The 17,959-nt window shown below is 41.2% G+C and overlaps 1 protein-coding gene across 5 annotated transcripts in view; it reads left to right on the top strand.

Moving 5' to 3' along the window:
* Nucleotides 1-17,021, top strand: part of LOC109510818 (chloride channel protein 2) — a 92,639-nt gene extending 75,618 nt beyond the window's left edge. For 2 of the 5 annotated variants that reach the window (XM_019861421.1, XM_019861423.1), the window contains 6 exons: nucleotides 241-315; nucleotides 1,646-1,678; nucleotides 6,495-6,533; nucleotides 7,849-7,953; nucleotides 12,222-12,308; nucleotides 15,572-17,021. In XM_019861421.1, the coding sequence (XP_019716980.1) occupies nucleotides 241-315; nucleotides 1,646-1,678; nucleotides 6,495-6,533; nucleotides 7,849-7,953; nucleotides 12,222-12,308; nucleotides 15,572-15,766 (534 nt within the window). In that variant the 3' untranslated portion in view covers nucleotides 15,767-17,021. The remainder of the gene's footprint in view (nucleotides 1-240; nucleotides 316-1,645; nucleotides 1,679-6,494; nucleotides 6,534-7,848; nucleotides 7,954-12,221; nucleotides 12,309-15,571) is intronic. The other 3 variants (XM_019861422.1, XM_019861424.1, XM_019861425.1) reach the window with 2 other exon arrangements.
* The last annotated feature ends 938 nt before the right edge of the window (nucleotides 17,022-17,959 follow it).

Raw genomic sequence — 17,959 nt, 5'->3', positions numbered from 1 at the left:
GTACAAGACACTTATTTTCCATTTTGTCTTGAGTATTGTAACCGAGAGAGCGAATCAAAGGTATTATTTTTTTTTCTCATTCAATCTACAACGTATTGCAACTAACTTTCCACCACGTTGCAGTCTGTTCGCAAGATACATTTTTAGTCCTCGCAGGAAAGTTTGTTTTTGTTTGTTTTAAATTTCTTCAGCTGTGAAGGGTGCTTTTAATGTTGTCTGCTTGTCCTTGGTTGGTGGAAGAAAAACAACAATGTCGAGAGCCCCGTGTCTCCTGACAGCAGGAGGCAGTCAAAACGAGTCCGGATATCTGTTGTGGTAAGAGAGCCATCATTTGAAGGCAACCCAAATGCCAGGATTCCGCCGGGTAATAGGTTCATCAGCCAATCAAAATGTATCACGCTACCATTCCATTCCAGGGCTAATTGCTCATGCCAATGGCCTGTGATCTGGGAAATGCTGACCCCAAGCCCATCTGTGCCATTGCGCCAACAACTTTTGAACAGTCTCTTCTTGTTAAACCTGTAAACTGCCTGCTGACCTCTCATTGCCGGTTGTTGCTTGCTTCCATGATTTTCAAAACTTAGCTCCATTTTGCTGAATCTGTTTTATTGGTCCGAAGGTCATGAGAGGTTATGGAGAACATTTGACCACTGCAATGGCCACACTTATTTATTGCTTCGTGACAGAGGGGGGAAAAATCATTCTCGCCATTCTGCATTAGCAGAATTTTCAGTGCACAGTGGAACACTCTAAGTAATTAATAAAGGCAACTCAAGCAAGCTCACCACTTTTTTGTTGTTAATGACACACATAATATACTGTATGTATACAGAAATATAAAAATTTTTGAAATACTTAATCAGAGCAATTCATCAAAATCTATTCAATCCACACTATTGTGTTGAAGCTCTTAACACTCCAGGAATCTTTTTTTTTCCTGCTTTTGAGCTGGCCGCTCTCCTTTCTGAAACCCTATTTCTATTTTAAATTGAACACTTGTGGCTCCAGAAGTCTTCCCGAAACATCTACATATAACTTTCATCTTACTTTATTTGAAAAACAAGTGGTCAGATGTTCGACAAGTTTGAGGCTGTTCAAACCTGGCATGCTGTTCTTTCCATCCTTCTGTGTCACCCGAGGTGTCCAATCAGTGACAACCTCCCAGAGTTGGCATCGCCTTTCTGGAGTGGCCCAAAGTCAGATTGTGTGTTTGGAAGTCTGCGATGCTCGGTGGATTAAATACTCTGAACTGGGAGAGTGAGTTCTCCTGTGCATGCAGCTATACATACTGTATTACAATTGGAAAATCATATATTTTCATACGAAGGCATGTTTGAGCAACAGCTCACCTTGTATGAGAGCGAAAAAGGATAATGCATGAGAAGTGCATCGACAAATTGTCATTCTTTGACTGTGACGTAGCCTGCTGTCAAATTACCAATTGCTATATTTGCATTTTTGGACGGCAATCGTTGATTTAAGCATCTGATTGGAAATTGAAAAAAATACAAATCCCATAAACATCTGCTTTGCTTTGATGGCATGTGATAAATCAAACAATTCTTGATTACCTATCACATGATCATGTCAGCAAAGTAAATGGATTTTCTCATCATTCTGTATGCAATGCCATTCCCTTCACCAGGAGCCACCACCCAGCCTAAGGGGTTTCTTTGGGGTGAGACAAATGTTATTCCCGTTCATTCTAAACCTTTGAATGTGAACATATAATGAGAAACACATTTTTCAGCACTTTCAAATCTGTACTTCCTACATCGAGGCATATCAATTTGTCGGACTGCACGGTGAACGAGTGGTTCTGTTTGAGTCACTGTTTTTAAGTTCAGAATGTCAGGTCCAGCCTTCCTGTGCGGAGTTTGCATGTTCTTCCAGGCAAGGTGGAAAATATCCTTACAAGTCTTGCTTGTCTCCTTCTTCCTTCGTTTAGTCAGGAGTTAACTATGCTTTTGGTCTTATCTCCGTTTCATAATGGCTGCGCAGAGCTCACAAAGTAATTATCTGTGTGAGTGTGTGTTGGCAGATGCACATGTCAATTAGTGCCGGGCAGAACACTTTTACGTTACAATTGGTTCCTGCTAACAGTCACCACTAGATGGCATAGGAACACTAACAGGGAAACAACTCAATTGGGAATATAAAGAGACAGTAAAACTATATATAAGGCACATCGGATTATCAGGCGCACTGTCAGTGTTTGAGAAAATGGAATGCTTTTAGCTGCGCCTTGTAGTGCAGAAAATACAGTCGCTTGAATTGATGCTGGCCGGATGTTGTGAAGGCTGCTACCGCCATCTAGCCGTGGCGGCGTGAAGCATATTAGTAGCACAAATTTGTGCTTCTACTTCAAAACCAAAAAAACTGTCGTCACCCTGGAAACGGAACGCAGTTTGAGGTGTGTCTCAACATGGGGATGACCTAAACTGTGCAACAATAAAGTATTTGTTTCTCTGAAAATGAGGAGCGACATTTATTTGTCGCAAACGTTCGGAATTTATTATTGTTACCTTGAATTTGTGATGGGTGGTGCTCTTGTAAATTTGTTACCACCAGATTGCCTCCTCTAACAGCCACTCTTTGTTCGGTTCGTTAACAAATTTTGCACATCCTTTCTCTCCCAAGCTGCTTTCTCAACAATAACACAATACATCTATGTGGTTATGTTGCTGCTATTTCAAAATAAAATGAATACATATTTTGGATTTAATTGTTGGACGGCGAGGCAATTATCCGCCATTGATGGTTAATAGTAAGACCTACCAGGAGACCAACAATGTTTCAAACGAGTACCAATTACAGGCTCGCTGTGTGATCTGTGCAGAGAAAACACATTATTAGTTCATTTTTGGATGTGTTAAGTGGGCTTTCAGAATCACTTTTTAGCCCGTTAGTCATTGCAACTCGACAGTGAAGTCATACGTAACAAAGCCTTGTGGCGCCAGTGTGGGTGCATTTCATTGGGCTGTGGCCTTTTTCTCCCACTATAAGCTGGTCTTCTTTTGTCAAATGGTGATGTTGAGAGCAGCCGTTACTCTACATTTTTCAAATGTTATGTGGGCATGGTCAAGACTATGGATGACTTTATCCAAACATATTTTTCAAATCTTCTGGTTTTGCCTGTGATGGAGGAGGGATCAAGTTAGTCCCTCTGTTCTCCTGTTGTTTGTTTGGGAATGTGGATGTGTCCCCGCATCACCCTCTTCGTCCATCTTTATGACTTTTCAAAAGCCTTCACACCTCTAGCCCGCCTCTTCCACTCCCTCTATCTCGGTCGTGAAATATTGATGCAGAGTAAATGACATCAGTAGTCTGTTTCAGAGAAATGATGACGCCCAGCCTCTGTCTCAGTTTTCTCATTATTTTTTTCCCCCTTCTTGAGTTTTCATAATGCTGTCATGCTTTATTTATGATGACTTGTGGGCTCAAGGGTTTTCTTTTCTTGTCTGTTTATTTGGTTGCTGTTGTTTCCTTTTTTTTTTAATTTCTTATGCCATCTTTGGGGGGAAATCTCAAGGCAATATGCATCTTTTTTATTACTAATCTTTAACACGTTGAATTGACGCTTGCAGAAAACGATATGGTGAGTTGATCTGCGTCCTTACCGCTGGGTGAACAAAGCGGGCGATAGACTAACCACTTGTCAATCGCTTTCCAGTTTAAAATGACTTCTGAGTATGTTTCACACATCACTGCTTTCGCTATCACCCAGAGACAAAAAATATTGAAACTTTTGCACTGAACACTGTGTTCAGTGGGTGATAAATTGAGGGTGTGCAAAGTATGGTCCGTGGGGCACATAAGGCATGCTCCATTCTTTAATCCACAATGCGATATTTGCTGCATTTATCTATACTTTTTTTTTCCTGAAATTGGTTTAATAATTTGTATCTATTCATTTGAACGTCATACTTCTCAATCATTGGTTTAAAAATATATTTTGAGGGAGGACTAATAGAAACACATCTACATGTACAGTACATGTAAATGTCGTTCCAATTTAAAAGGTGGATAATTGATTAGAATTGAATCTTTCAAAATGAAGCAAATCAAAAAAATTGAATATTTTATATGGTTGACTCTTTTTTTTTTTCCTTGTTTTCTTTTTTTTTTTAAATACCTCGCCTCTTAATCACCTGACCCAGCAGTCTTTTCAAAAATCAAATGTGGCCGTTGAGAATAAGTTTGCCCACCTCCGGTGCACGTAAAAATTATTTCCTGTGGTCAAATGCTGTCCATTTTCACAGATGAACTGACACCTTGACCAATCATTCCATTGCATCAAAAAAGTAGCTGGAGGATAACTCGCTCAAGTGATAGTGGGAGAACATGAGCTAAGTGGTTGAAACATCTGGAGCCTCCAACTGTTGAGGCCAAATACAGATCTTGAAGCCCAAGCAGATGTTTTAAATGCCATTTTTGGAAAACTTCGAATAAATTATACATTCATTTATATCCACGGTTGAGCTTCCTCGTCATCAACTGAATGAATACCTACCTATCATTTGGAGGGAGGGCGAGGGGGCAGCAATTCAACAGCATGATTGTAGCATTTGAAAAAGGCACAAAACAGTTTTGTTATCATTTCCGAAGTTCAATAAAAGAAAGAAAAACCATGAGCGACCTAGCGGTAGCCGTTTGTAATTCGATTTTCAAGAATGAAGAACAATGGATAACGTAGAAAAGAAGTGCAGCAGAGCCGAACATTCTCCTTCCCCACAGCATTGTATTAACGACAAAGCCATTAACAATGGTGTAAAAGCCTGCCTCCTAATCAGATGAGGTGGTAAGACAGTACCGGTAATAGAATTTGTAAACGATGAGCAAAGAAGTTATCATTAGTAGCAGGAAAATCAGCAGTTAATTGCCTGCATGTGATTACTGTTGTAATGTTCCCCTCTTGCACCGTTTACTGTCTGGCAGTCGCTTAGAGAAACATCATTACTAGAAACATGAGCATCAGGGAGAAACTTTGGAATGTCTTTTTTTATTACTTTGACAATTTAAACTGTTATTCAGGCAACCAAATAAGAGGACACGCAATGCTACTTAACATACGTTTTGGGGAGGTTTTTTTCCCCTTACATCTGATGAAAATAATGAATTGTAGTGAAAATCCGAATTTTGATTTATTCTGATCTTGATTTGTCAGACTGATCAAAAATATTGTTGATTCGTTTAAACTAAAGTGTCACATTCCTGTCAAAGCAACAGGGCCAAAAAATCTGAAGCATCTTTTCAACATGTCCCAAAAGGGAACGGTTGGTGTAAGTCTCGCCGACAAAGTTGAAAAACCTTGAAAAGCGTGAATACAATAATATACAGTATGTGCCCTTATGTTGTGTTTGTCGTTACTTCAATGCAAATTTGGCGAGTGATATGCATGGCATAATTTTGCACGATGAAATTGTTTTTTTCGGTGACAGTTTCATTCCCAGTACAGGATATGATGATTTTATTTTGTTTTATTTAATTTTTTGTTTTCTGTGTGTCCTTCATTTGAATTTTCAAACATATCGTTGATGATCACTCTTTGAATTATAGTATTAACTAATTGATCTTTGTATTTTTAACGTCTCCCGCCGAGGTGACTGAATTGAAAAACGTGACTTAAAAACTGAGGAAACCTCACACACTTCACTGTACTGCTTGCTCTTAGCTGTGTGGGCATTTATAGACAACTTTTGTTACCATCGTTACAGCTCCGAAGTATGACTCCTACAACATCCTTTATGACTTTCAATTTGAAATCCATCTGGAGCTGTAACAGCTTCCGCTCTTCTGAAACGTGTCTGCGCTTGGTCTCATCAACTCCAGACACAACTGCCCTCTGCTTGCATGGAGCACCTCTTTCTACCCCACGGCTGCAGTTGCTAAGGTTACCAACAGGTCGTCCACTGCAGCGATGAGGATAAATGAGCTCAGGCTCCCATCCGCCCCAGGGTTATGCTTACTTTTCCCTCCCATTTTTCCTTAACACACACATTAAATTCGGAGCAAATAAACACCCGCTTGGCAGCACATAACTGAACACGCACTGTATTTTTCTTCAAAGGAAGAGGGGTTGCTTTTCCAGCTTGTCAACAATGGCAACGTCGAATCGGAATTTATCAGCCAGAGGCTCTGAGGGTGGTGACAATCCATCATTATAATGATCATCTGGTGCGAAATCGCACACATCATACTCCCTCGCTCCTAAAATGCACTGTAGTCGCTCCTTTAGTCACTCATTCCATTCGTGTCCATTGCAACGCTCATGATGTGATGCATGGGTGACCATGCGTCTCTAATGTGTCATTCCACTTGCTGCAATGATAGAAATCCTGCAGTTTAAAAGCACAAATATTAGCCAGCAAGATTTCATACATCATATCATACTGACAATATGCTTCCTTGAAATTGTAATTGAATCTGTGAGAATCTGTAGTCTCACAGAATTGACTTATTTATTTTTTTGTGTGTGCATTTTACATTCGCAGGACGACGACGTTGTGGAAGATGATATGACCATCAGAGAGGTAAGTCCACTGGTGCATTTACTGCTCTGAGTCGAAAGCCTCGGCAAGACAGAGGGGATCCTGTTCTCCCTCGCGGAGGCAACACCGACCATCAGACATTTGCACGAAACTGTGCAGGAAACAAAAAAACAAAACTCAATGTCACGCTGCTCACCATTTGGCTTGATGTGGTGTTTCAGCCCTCCAGATTGCAAATGGATGGCTCTTGCACAAAGCCGCTACTGGCTAGTTTAACCATGACGTTGCTCTGGGTAGCAGCCGGCCGGCCTAGCTGCCGTGAGGTGTACAGAAAAGTAACCCCACTGTTACGTAACATTTGGGCAAAAGAGCCGAAACGGCTCACATATTAGGTTTTTAGAAACAGGCGGAAAATAAAATATTTACTTTGCAGGTTCATCTCATTCTTTTGATTGGTGTGCAGGCACTCCAGAGACCCAACTCTAGTATTTGTGTACAAGCAATTAAAAGTGTCGTTCACCCTAATATGTCCACCTTTAACATTCTGCCGCTGCCGGTGCTGAATCTTGCACCTTACATTATTCAAATATTGCAAGATATTGTCATTTCTACCATCAAAATCACAAATATCTTCCGTCATGTATGCACCCATTTTGAATTGATCCTCCACATTCCTCACATCTGCTGATTCATCACCTTACCTCCCCCCTCCTGGTTCACCACTCACCCTCCCTCGCAGCACATATGATTTAGAGACCACTTTAGTGGGGTTCCCAGTCCACTGATTGGCTATCAGATGGAGCCGATTATTTCAACTCCGCCATCGAATAATTTCTAAGCCTTCCGTGTGGTGACTGACGACACACATAAATGCATGAGCTCCTCTGAGCATTTTTCAGGAGTGCTTTTGCTCCAGGTTTATAGCTTCGAATCAAAACTTGCCTTTAAGTGTCACCTGTTTAAGGGTCAGCAGGGGCTACTCCACTGACTGCATAAAGATGTCTTCTCATCTTAAAGTAAATGTAAAAAATTGCTGCTTCTAATTTGATATACTGCCTCAAAGGAGTTTACGGTCTTGAACAGCAAATAAAACTCTTGTGCTTTATATTCTTCTTCACTATGCCTTATAAAGCCCAAAATATATAATTTATGATGATTGGTTTCTATATTTTTAGGGCGGTTTAAAATCTTACATTCCACATCAATGTTTTATCTCATTTGTCCTGTTCTTTCTTTTTATTTAATTAACGAGAACGATCCTCTCGTGTGTGTGTGTGTGTGTGTGTGTGTGTGTGTGTGTGTGTGTGTGTGTGTGTGTGTGTGTGTGTGTGTGTGTGTGTGTGTGTGTGTTTTGTAGATTGCAGAGTGGGAAGAGATGCAGCTTGATGAGCAGGTCAACTTCAATAACTGCAAGATTGACCCTGCCCCCTTCCAGCTCGTGGAACGCACGTCACTGCATAAGGTCAGACTGTCAAGACAGCTGTGAGGTCTTATAGCAACATTTAGGTAGCGCTAACTGAAATCACAACAGCAACATACTTCATTTTCTATAGGGCACTTCGGACTTCAATGCATGGCCTATTTTAAAAGTGTTTTCGTATGCACCGCATTATAAGGCGCATAGAAGTTACAATAGTGGCTGCGGTTGCCTTATGCATCCACTAGATGGTGCTACATTAAAGGGAATAAAATACAATACAAAACAATACAGCTTCATTTATATAGAGTCTTCTCAAACAACAAAGACATGAGAACTGGTCACAAACATGGACATTAAACTTATAAATACAAATGGCATTAAAAAAACAATAAAGACAAAAGTTATGAAGACAATTGATTCAACAAAAAGGCACATAAAACTCGTGGGCTCACATCCACAAGGGGCTAAATATCCTTTGAAGTCTTCTTCCTTCGTTTAGTCAGTAGTTAACTATGCTTTTGGTATTATCTTCATTTCATAATGGCTGCGCTGAGCTCATAAAATAGTTCTCTGTTGAAGTGTATGTTGGCGAACCCTTTTATGTTACAATTGGTTCCTGCTAATAATCACCACTAGATGGCATAGGAACACGAACAGGGAAACAACTCGATGGGGAATATAAAGAGACTATCTCCATATAAAAGGCACATCAGGTTATAGGGCACACTGTCGGCTTTTGAGAAAATTGAATGCATTTAGCTGTGCCTTATAGTGCAGAAAATACGGTACTTAAGAATAAGAATGGTGTCTCCATTACCATGGCAACCCTTCAGTACCATCCTTTAAGTTTACTTGCGATTATCCCGGCCACCCTGTCGTTTTATTGTTACTTTTGATATTATTCAAAAGTTGTGTGCAGCACGTGTCTAAACTTTTGTTTCTTTCAGGACATTACGGACATTATTTATTTTGTAAATACGGAACATAGATTGGCTCAGTATCTTTCAAATCCTTTTCCTTCAGCTTCACTTACATGTAGCAATGCGCTTGTGTTGCTTGTTTTCTTTGCAACGTGCCGTAGAAAGTAGTGGGCCTACACACACACACACACACACACAAACACACACACACACACACACACACACACACACACACACGCACACACAGACACACGATGCTGTCGTGTTTCCAAACATGTCACCTGCTAATCCTTTGTGGGTTGCAGCTATGGCAGTATCTAATGTCCTCCATTCAGAATGCTACCTTCTCTCTGTCCTTTGTTGTGTGGGTGCCGGGTTGATACCTTTTAAACATTTAAGTGAGAGAGAGAGAGAGAGAGAGAGAGAGAGAGAGAGAGAGAGAGAGAGAGAGAGAGAGAGAGAGAGAGAGCGAGCCTGTGCATAATAAATACTGCCCAGTGCAACTACCAATGCTGTTTACAGACTGTGGACATATGCACTGTAGATATTGTACATGTAGCATGCAGCATGCCAACTTTTTTTCTCTCTTATGCAGTATCTGCACAAGAAATTGAAAGAATTTTTTTTGCCACAATTAATCTACAGAGTCTACAGTGTGAAAATGCTGCAATCAGGGTTGCCTGGAGGGATCTTTAGTCGAATCCAGGAATTGAACCAGTGGAGTTTGAGAATTGAAAAAGATGATGATTCTCGCATCCTAATCAATACATGCAACCAAGTGTGTGTTGGGAGAACAATTCATCAGGGATGATCTTTGCAAGTCACAGCGCTTCATTTTTTTCCATACTGCCTGACGGATTTGGTCTGATTTCTAGAGCAAGAGCCCCACGCTTATTCAAGCTGGATTTGATCACTCACTCTTCAAGCCGATTTTAACTATTCATTAAACTACTCCCAAAATGTCAACTCTTTTATTTTTTTCAATAATTATTACTATGATTATGTAGTCTAGCAGTTGTGAGTCTTCTTTTACTTTTCCTTCCTTCTGCCTGCTCAGTTTGTCACTTTCTTTCCAATCTCATTTGGTGATGAGGATACGTGTAATGAATGTAGCTCATTTACTGGCAAAGAGCCGATGCTGAGCAGATTACAAAATTGGCTCCCTTCCATGAAAACGATAAAAGTAAAAGTTACTGCAGTAATAATACAGTTGAATCTTGATACTTCCACAGCCCCAAAAATTATTTTCAGGCAGTCAGCTGCTAAAGTTAGAATTGTAGGCAAACTAGTTTCACGTGCGCTGTTTATAACTTGGGACCATACCATGAAGGTCATAAGTTTGGATTTATCTTCTCATTGAACAAATATCATGAACAAGTTTGTCCAAACGATTGACTGCTTTTGTTTGTTTGCTTCACTGAAGCCTGGAAAATTGTATCTTTGCTAAGTGAACACATCTCTGAAGGTTGTCGTAGCAGTGCAGTAAAAGCACACAAGCCGGTTTGTTGTCACCTTTGTTGTCACACAATTGCTTTATTTAACCTTTGACCATTCAGTGCGGAATAAGTGCAGACTGAGCTCCTGCCGCCTCCACAATCCAAAACGCATGAGTGATTTTTTTCATTGAGAATATACAACAGCATATTCTCTTATAGGAAACCAGTGACGTATGCTTGAAAGCCACAGCCACCAATTACTTAACAACACAGTGGGATCAAACTCAAGTATCCCCACATGCCTCCTCTGGTTCAACAGAGAGTGCAATTAAGCACTATCGGACCAGCAACCAGCTGAGCGGCCAGTAAAGTTTTTGACTCGGTGCTCCCTCTATTGCTTTCAGCAGGATGCATGCAGGAACCTGCAGTGAGGGGAAGATTAAATGCAACTTTAACGATCCTCGTGGGTAAAAAAAAAATTTTTTTTCTTCAGCAAATGCAGTGCAAGTCAGAGTTTGGAAGTGGAAAAAACAGAGGCGTGTAAACAATTTAAAATAAATAAATAAATAACAATGTTATTTTATTACTAAGAATCTGAAAGTGTTATTTCGAAGGTCCTACATTTTGGCTCGCATCATTTTAGAAGTGTTCCAGTTGTACCGTTTAAGGATGTTAAAAATGTTGAAAACAGCTGCCGCTTTGCCTCTTACCAGATGTTTGCTGCATAGCAGATGTTTGTTAAGTGGCATCATGGCGAGGGAGAATTGACTGTTAATATTGCTGAGATGTTTAAGCATCCGCAGAAGTCTCCCCTTTAAGATCACTTCAGTTAATGCTAATTCAGACAAACATTTTAACAGACTGTTGGCAGACCGAGTTCTGTTATTAACCCTTTGAGGGACAGCGGTTACTACAGTGGACGGCTTTTCATGTTGTCAGGCTACAGGGTGCGTGAAAGGGTGAATATTTTTTGCTTTGAAGACATTATTTCATCTTTTACCGCTAACCTTTCCTGATTCATGGTTGCTCTAAACCACAGGTGTCAAATACATGGCCCAGGGGCCAGATCTGTCCCGCCGCATCATTTTATGTGGCCCGCGAAAGCAAATCAAACATGTCAACTTCTAGGGTGATTGCTAAAATCTGTATCAAAATTTCAAATTGTCATATGTAATAAATAAGCGAGATATTGGAAGCATTTTCTTGTGACCAAACCCCTCCTGACACTAACTTAAACAGGCTCGAATGAACCATTGTTCTTGACTTATTTAGATGTTTTCACAGTCATAACGGCCCTCCAAGGTAAACGGTCACTACAACGTGGCCCACGACAAAAATGAGTTTGACAACCCTGCTCGAAACCATTTTCTTGTTGGCACAGAACTGTTTCAGTCTTGAAATTGGCGGCATGAAATACGATGAGTAGCATGAACTGATCCCCACTGAAGTGATCCATTTTTGCAGAACTTTTATTTGAATGCCTCTCTCTTTGGTCATTTGGGGGCAAGGGGGGGAGGGGGTGCTGGGGCTGTTTTACAAGTGATTTATAGTTTTTTAAAAATGTATTTAATTTTTTTAAAGTAATCCGATCCATTTTGCATTTTTTTTTTTTTTACCAAAGACGAAAATCACGGTGTCATTTTGGCTTTTTAGTTGTGATGTTGTCTTGTTTGTTTATTGTTCCTGTCTTTCTTTGGTGTCTAAAGGAGTCGAGAGTACAGTATTCAAAAAATGTTTGTATAGGACCCTGACAACAATAAGGTGCCTCGTCCTGCATGCTTCCTGAAAGTGTTTTCAGTTTCTTCTGTAGCCCCCTGTGAACAAGGATCATTTGAGACAATGCTGTACTCTGTATGGAGTATTTTTTGGGTTTTTTTTTTTTTTTTTTTTTTGAGCAAAGAACCTGCCGTGCCTATTTAGAGTATTCGCAACTCTTCTGCTGTCTTCCTTCCAGACGCACACCATCTTCTCCCTGCTGGGCCTTGACCACGCCTACGTCACCAGTATTGGACGTCTCATTGGGGTCGTTTCCCTTAAAGAGGTAAGAATATTGTTGCTTAATACAGCCTCTTCTTCCTATTATTTTTTTTTTTCCAGTCAAACCACATTTTCGTTTGTGCTCAAAGTGACGACTGCCATCACTTTCCGGCACTTGTACGCATTTCATAATCATAATTGCAACATAACAAGCACGCACGCACTTCAGCCAAAATGATGGACGCCTCCCTCTACTTATGGAAAGTGACAAACAAAAGGCTCCTTTGATACTGCCATCTCTTTTAAACGTCGGTTTTCTGTCAGTCTACACACCCTCCCACTCCATCTGCCTCATTAACAAAGTTCCCTCACCCTCCATCCACCCTCCCACTCTTTGTGAATTGGCCAGGAAGTGGAGAAAGGATTGTGTGCTAAGTGCAGCGCTCTTCGTCCCTGACATTTACTGTAGGTGTTTTTGTTCCGCGTTGCACCGGCAGACAATAGCCCATCCAAAGCAGATAGTTCTGACAGACAGTCACACAGACATGCTGCTCCGTCGATCTGGAAGTGGAGAGATGGTTTTGTTCACGTATTCATCACTGCACCCGGGCAAATTGGAACGGGCTAATTGATAGTTGTCAGTAAAACGCAAGACCTCCATTGGTGTATTGGGGATCCATAATTTTCAGGAAGTGGATTATTTTTTTCGCAAAGCACTCACAATTCCAAGTGTTTCGCAGATTAACAGTCATACGTTTTACACGCGGAAAGCCCATATTGTATGTATGTTTATCAACATTTTTTAAGAATTTTTTTTTTTTTGCTTTTGCTTTCCTTGTGTTTTGTTCAGTCTCTCAGTGGTCAACTGTTTTAGTTAAATTGGAATATCACAAGTCGATAGCAGACAAGTTTGAGCAATGCTTGCAAGTGGGTAGGCCCAACAAGTTTTGGCGCGTTGGAAATGTGATGCAAATGATATGCAAACAAAGTGCATCAACATGAACATTTTGAGTGAGTTGATTTTTGTCAAAGAAAATGTAGACGGTAGAAATGTGATGTTGATGGTCGAAATGATAAAATGAGTTCTTGCACTCATGTTTATCTTTTATCCGCTAAGCATTGGCAATGCATATGTTTCGTCTTCGACTTTCACCTTCTCCGTTATTTCTATCAAATATCTTCAGCAGACAGCATCAAAAGTCAAGGGATAGTTCTGACCTTATTTTCCTTACTTTGTAGCACATGCTGCACTCTGATCCTAATCTCCCCCCGTATCACCTCTTGGAGGAAACATTCTGGTGTAAAATAGGAAATGGCTTGTGGACCTTAATCAGAGTGTAGACTAGCATCTAGTATGACCCTGAGACCGAAAATAGATGCAATACAGCATAATAAGAAAATAAAAGCTGGTTAAAACCATTGGGGCTCAACACCAGCCATTTGTATCCACCTCGCTACCTTTCCTGAACCATTTTAGCTGTCTCAATGCAAACGTAAAGACAGGTGTGAATTTTCGTTTGATATTGTCATGACCTATTTCAGCTCTTTTAATGAGCTTTTTTTGTTGTTGTTTTATGTTGGCAGCTCTTTGCCAATTGATTCAACGCGTTAAATAACAAGGAATTAAATATATTTTTCGTAGTTTTCAAACAAACACAATTCCATTGAAGTTTGTGTAGATGTTGTGTTAAACGTAAATAAAATCACAATCCAATGATTTTCAACCTATATTCAAATGACTACACAACAAAGACAAGCTATTCAAACAGATGAAGAGAATTTTTAATTACATTTTTTTCTCCAATATTTACTGATTTTGTATGTAATGCCCGCGGCACATTCCCCAAAAACTGGGACGACGGCATGATTCCCAAAGTCAATTTTAACAACAGTCAAAAAGTGTTTGGGAACTGAGGACAGTAACTGTTGAAGCTTGATAGGTGGAATTATTTCCCATTCTTGCTTAACTCCTTCAGTGCCAGCCATTTTCAGACTCTTTTTACTCTACCCCTTGAAATAAATATACAGTTAAGTACCTCGGGTTGAATTTGTGAAGTCTGTGAAGCCAAAAGAATGTCTTTGGGAGTGAATTTAATATATGACTTAGTTGCTCAACAGTCTCTGTTGTTGTATTTTGCACTTCATAATCTGCCGCACATTTTCAATGGGAGACCGGTCTGGACTGCTGGCAGGCCAGTCTAGTACAGTATCTGCACTCATTTACTGTGAAGCCATGATGTTGTAACGTGCAGAATGTGGCTTGGCATTGTCTTGGTGAAATAAGCAGGGATGTCCCTGAAAATGACATTCCTGAGATCAGGGGTCCCCAACCTTTTTTGCCCCACGGACCGGTTTATGTCAGACAATATTTTCAGGGACCTGCATTTAAGGTGTGGCGGAAATAATACAACAAAATAATATGGTATGAGCTGCATGAAAACTGTAGTGTTTTCGAAATATAATAATAAACACAAGGAGCGTCTAATCTGGCCGCAACACTCCGGTCGCTATGGCAATGTTTAATGCCTTCAAAATACGATACAACGCAAATTCAAAGTGCACGAAAGTGGCGACTCACCGCAGCCCCGAGCTTGATTTTCTGCAACCAGACGGTCCCATCTCGGGGTAATAGGAGACAATGACACCTCAAATGTGTGGTTTATGCCCAGTCTACTTCGTAATTTTGTTTTAGTCGCCATTGCTGCAGAAACCCCCTGCCTCACAAAGGTAGGATGTCGGAAATAGCAACAGTGCTATTGTGGCGATCTCAGAGTATTCAGTCATAACTTTAATCCAGTTGTCTCGAACGTACTTGGAAGGCCGCCGTCATTTGCGATGTCCAGCAGTTTTTTTACTCATTTTGCGAGCTCCGGCGTTTTGTTTTTAGCGTAAACGGTCATGTGACGGAGAAGCGTGGCTTGACGTCTGTCAAGCGTGACGCAGACGGATGTAACGAAGATTCCGGTAATTTTTTCAAAATAAAACAACTTTCGTATTCCGAAATAAATAAAACGTAATTAAGGCAAGTTCTTTCTGCGCGGCCCGGTACCAAATGCCCTGTGGACCGGTACCGGTCCGCGGACCGGCGGTTGGGGACCCCTGCCTTAGATGGCAGCATACGTTGCTCCAAAACCTGTAAGTGCCATTCACCATTAATGGTGCCTTTACAGATACTCAATTTATCCATATCATGGCCATGAACATCACAAATGCTGCCTTTGGAACTTTGTGCTCATAACAATTCTGATGGTCCTGTTTCTCTTGTTTTCCTCTAGCAGGTATCCCAATCAACTTGACTTGACTTCCGTCTGTTTTCTCTCCGTCCAGCTTCGCAAAGCAATCGAGGGCTCTGTGACGGTGAAGGGCGTGAAGGTGCGCCCACCCCTGGCCAGCTTCCGGGACAGCGGCACCAGCAGCAGTGAAAACGAGGCCACTGAGCTCCACAATCTGTGGGATCGCGAAAAGAGAATGTCGCTGCCCGGCGAACACACGCCACCGGAGTCTGACGAAAAGTCCCAGTGATGCCCAAAATAGGTAGAAGAAGCATCAAAAGCGGACGCACTGAGGGTCCGTAATCGCCAAATTCCTCAGGGCTTCGGATCAATATTTAAAAGTGGAAAGAGTTTTACTGCTCCGCCGGTCTCTTCTTCTCTCATTGTCCTTCACTGTTGCCGTAAACTCCACTTGCAAGTTTGCTCGAGAAAACTTGCAATCTCCATTGCGGACCCTCCACACGAGAGCAGAACACTTCTAAATCCTGCTCCGCACGTAGTGAAGTCTTTTTAAAAGGGATGTTCTTATGCAGACATTGCGTAGTTCGTGTTGCTTGTATTGTCCAGACAATATTCAACCAGTCTTCCGTTCGTTTTTCCACTGTGTGTACTGTAAGAATGGTGATAACTGATACCGTATGCGCTGTGCTTTTGATTTTTATTTTTGCAATTGTCTCGTGGATGTGGTTTTACTAGGCACTATTTTTTTTTTTGAAATGGCACTATTTTTCGCACTGGAAAGGTGACTCTTTAGTGTTCTCACCACTTCAAGATTATGCACGACGCAAGCAGTTGTGCCCAATGGCCTGTAGCCACTTAATGACGTACACTCCTCCTCTGTGAGTAACCACAGACACAAACATGGCTGTGGCAACGCTCTCAGTGTTTCTTGCTAATCTAAATATAGCTCTTACCAATCAGAGAAGGTTGAGAGGACGATAATGGAAGGAAGGAAGGAAGCAAGCGAGCAAGGGAGGGAGAAAACGAGTAGGAGCGAGCAAATGGAAGTTCTCATTATCCAACCAGCTGCTCTCGGCCTCCTCCCCAATCCGTCTTTGATCACCGTATTAGTTGCCGTCCATTACATTACATTACATTATCGGAAGCCCCGCAGCTATACAATACAAAAATCTTGAGGCTCGCACATTACCGAGGACACAATAAGAGCAGGATCAGATCAATGAATGCAATCAAGCTAGAAGCACGAAATGAAATCAAGAAGTAATCACTTGAAGGGTGGCGATTTCATCTTTCAATGCCACTAAATTATCGCTCCGGTTATCAGCAGCAAAGTTGACAGGGTGAAATTTGAGCCAGCATTGTTTTCACGGCAGCCTGCTTTCAGAGTCAGCAATGAGTCTGACATGACAGACAGTAAGTCATGTGTATTTAATATTTCATGTGGGCTCGCTGGAAAGAAAACACTGATTCGTCTCGCTCTGCTGGGAATACATCATTGGCATTACAACAAAGTTTGGCGCTTGTCGTCTTCATGGCGGCCACTCGACGAAAAATACCGCCACGGGATCTAACGTACGTTTTTGATTGCCGCGCTCCAACCATCCAATGAGCTTTTCTTCGAGATATTTTTAAAGGAGGCGGGGGATTGTGCTCATAACACTTTGATTCACGTCAGGACTGACAGGAATATAAAATCTTAATGTCTTGACCAATCGTTAATATAATTCAACTATTCTCTTTCAAAGAGATTCGGGGGGGGGGGGGCTTTTTTAAATGGCTTAAAATCTGGATAATTCTTTACTATTCCACAACATTTTGATGTACTGTCTGAAACACAAAAATACCCGTTGTCGTCGATGAAATGAGCCAATGAGATGGCAGCCCCACACACTATCTTATCAATATTCTTGATGACAAGAGAAGCTCATATTAAAGGGACCAGCACGGTGTGTGGGTGTGTGCATGTGTGTCTTCTTCACACCATAGCAATTGGCTCCGGATGTGGTCGAGGAGTTATACACGTTACCGGTATATAGATGAGGTACTTGACAGATGGGGAGACTTGTCCAAGGCTTGCGCAAATCGCCATAGCAACCAATGTCTCACCAGCTTACCACAGGGGACTAAACGGGATCTACTCGCGGGCTTTCTTTTATTTCTTCCTGTGTCAATGCATCATAGATACGATGCTTTGTCATCCTTGCCCTAATAAACATTTCACAACTATTAATTTGGTCGGTGACCGCGCAGAAGACGACGGCGCTAGATGCTTATTTATTAGTCTGGTTTAACCATCGTCCTTCGGGGTTGTTTTGTGTTTTTGGTTCCTTTTCGTATGGATGATCTCCATGTAGATAATCAAATTGTGCAATAACAGTTGTTCATCTCACCTAACCCGGTTTGATTTGATGACACGAATGCAAAGTTAAGCTTATTTTTGTAAAGAAAACTGTAAAAGTGCAGAAAATGAATGTATATTTGT

Source organism: Hippocampus comes, unplaced genomic scaffold (assembly GCF_001891065.2).
Source record: "Hippocampus comes isolate QL1 unplaced genomic scaffold, H_comes_QL1_v1.1 scaffold122, whole genome shotgun sequence".
Lineage (NCBI taxonomy): Eukaryota > Metazoa > Chordata > Actinopteri > Syngnathiformes > Syngnathidae > Hippocampus > Hippocampus comes.
The sequence above is the reverse complement of the archived record's forward strand: the minus strand, read 5'-3'. Positions and strand labels throughout refer to the sequence as shown.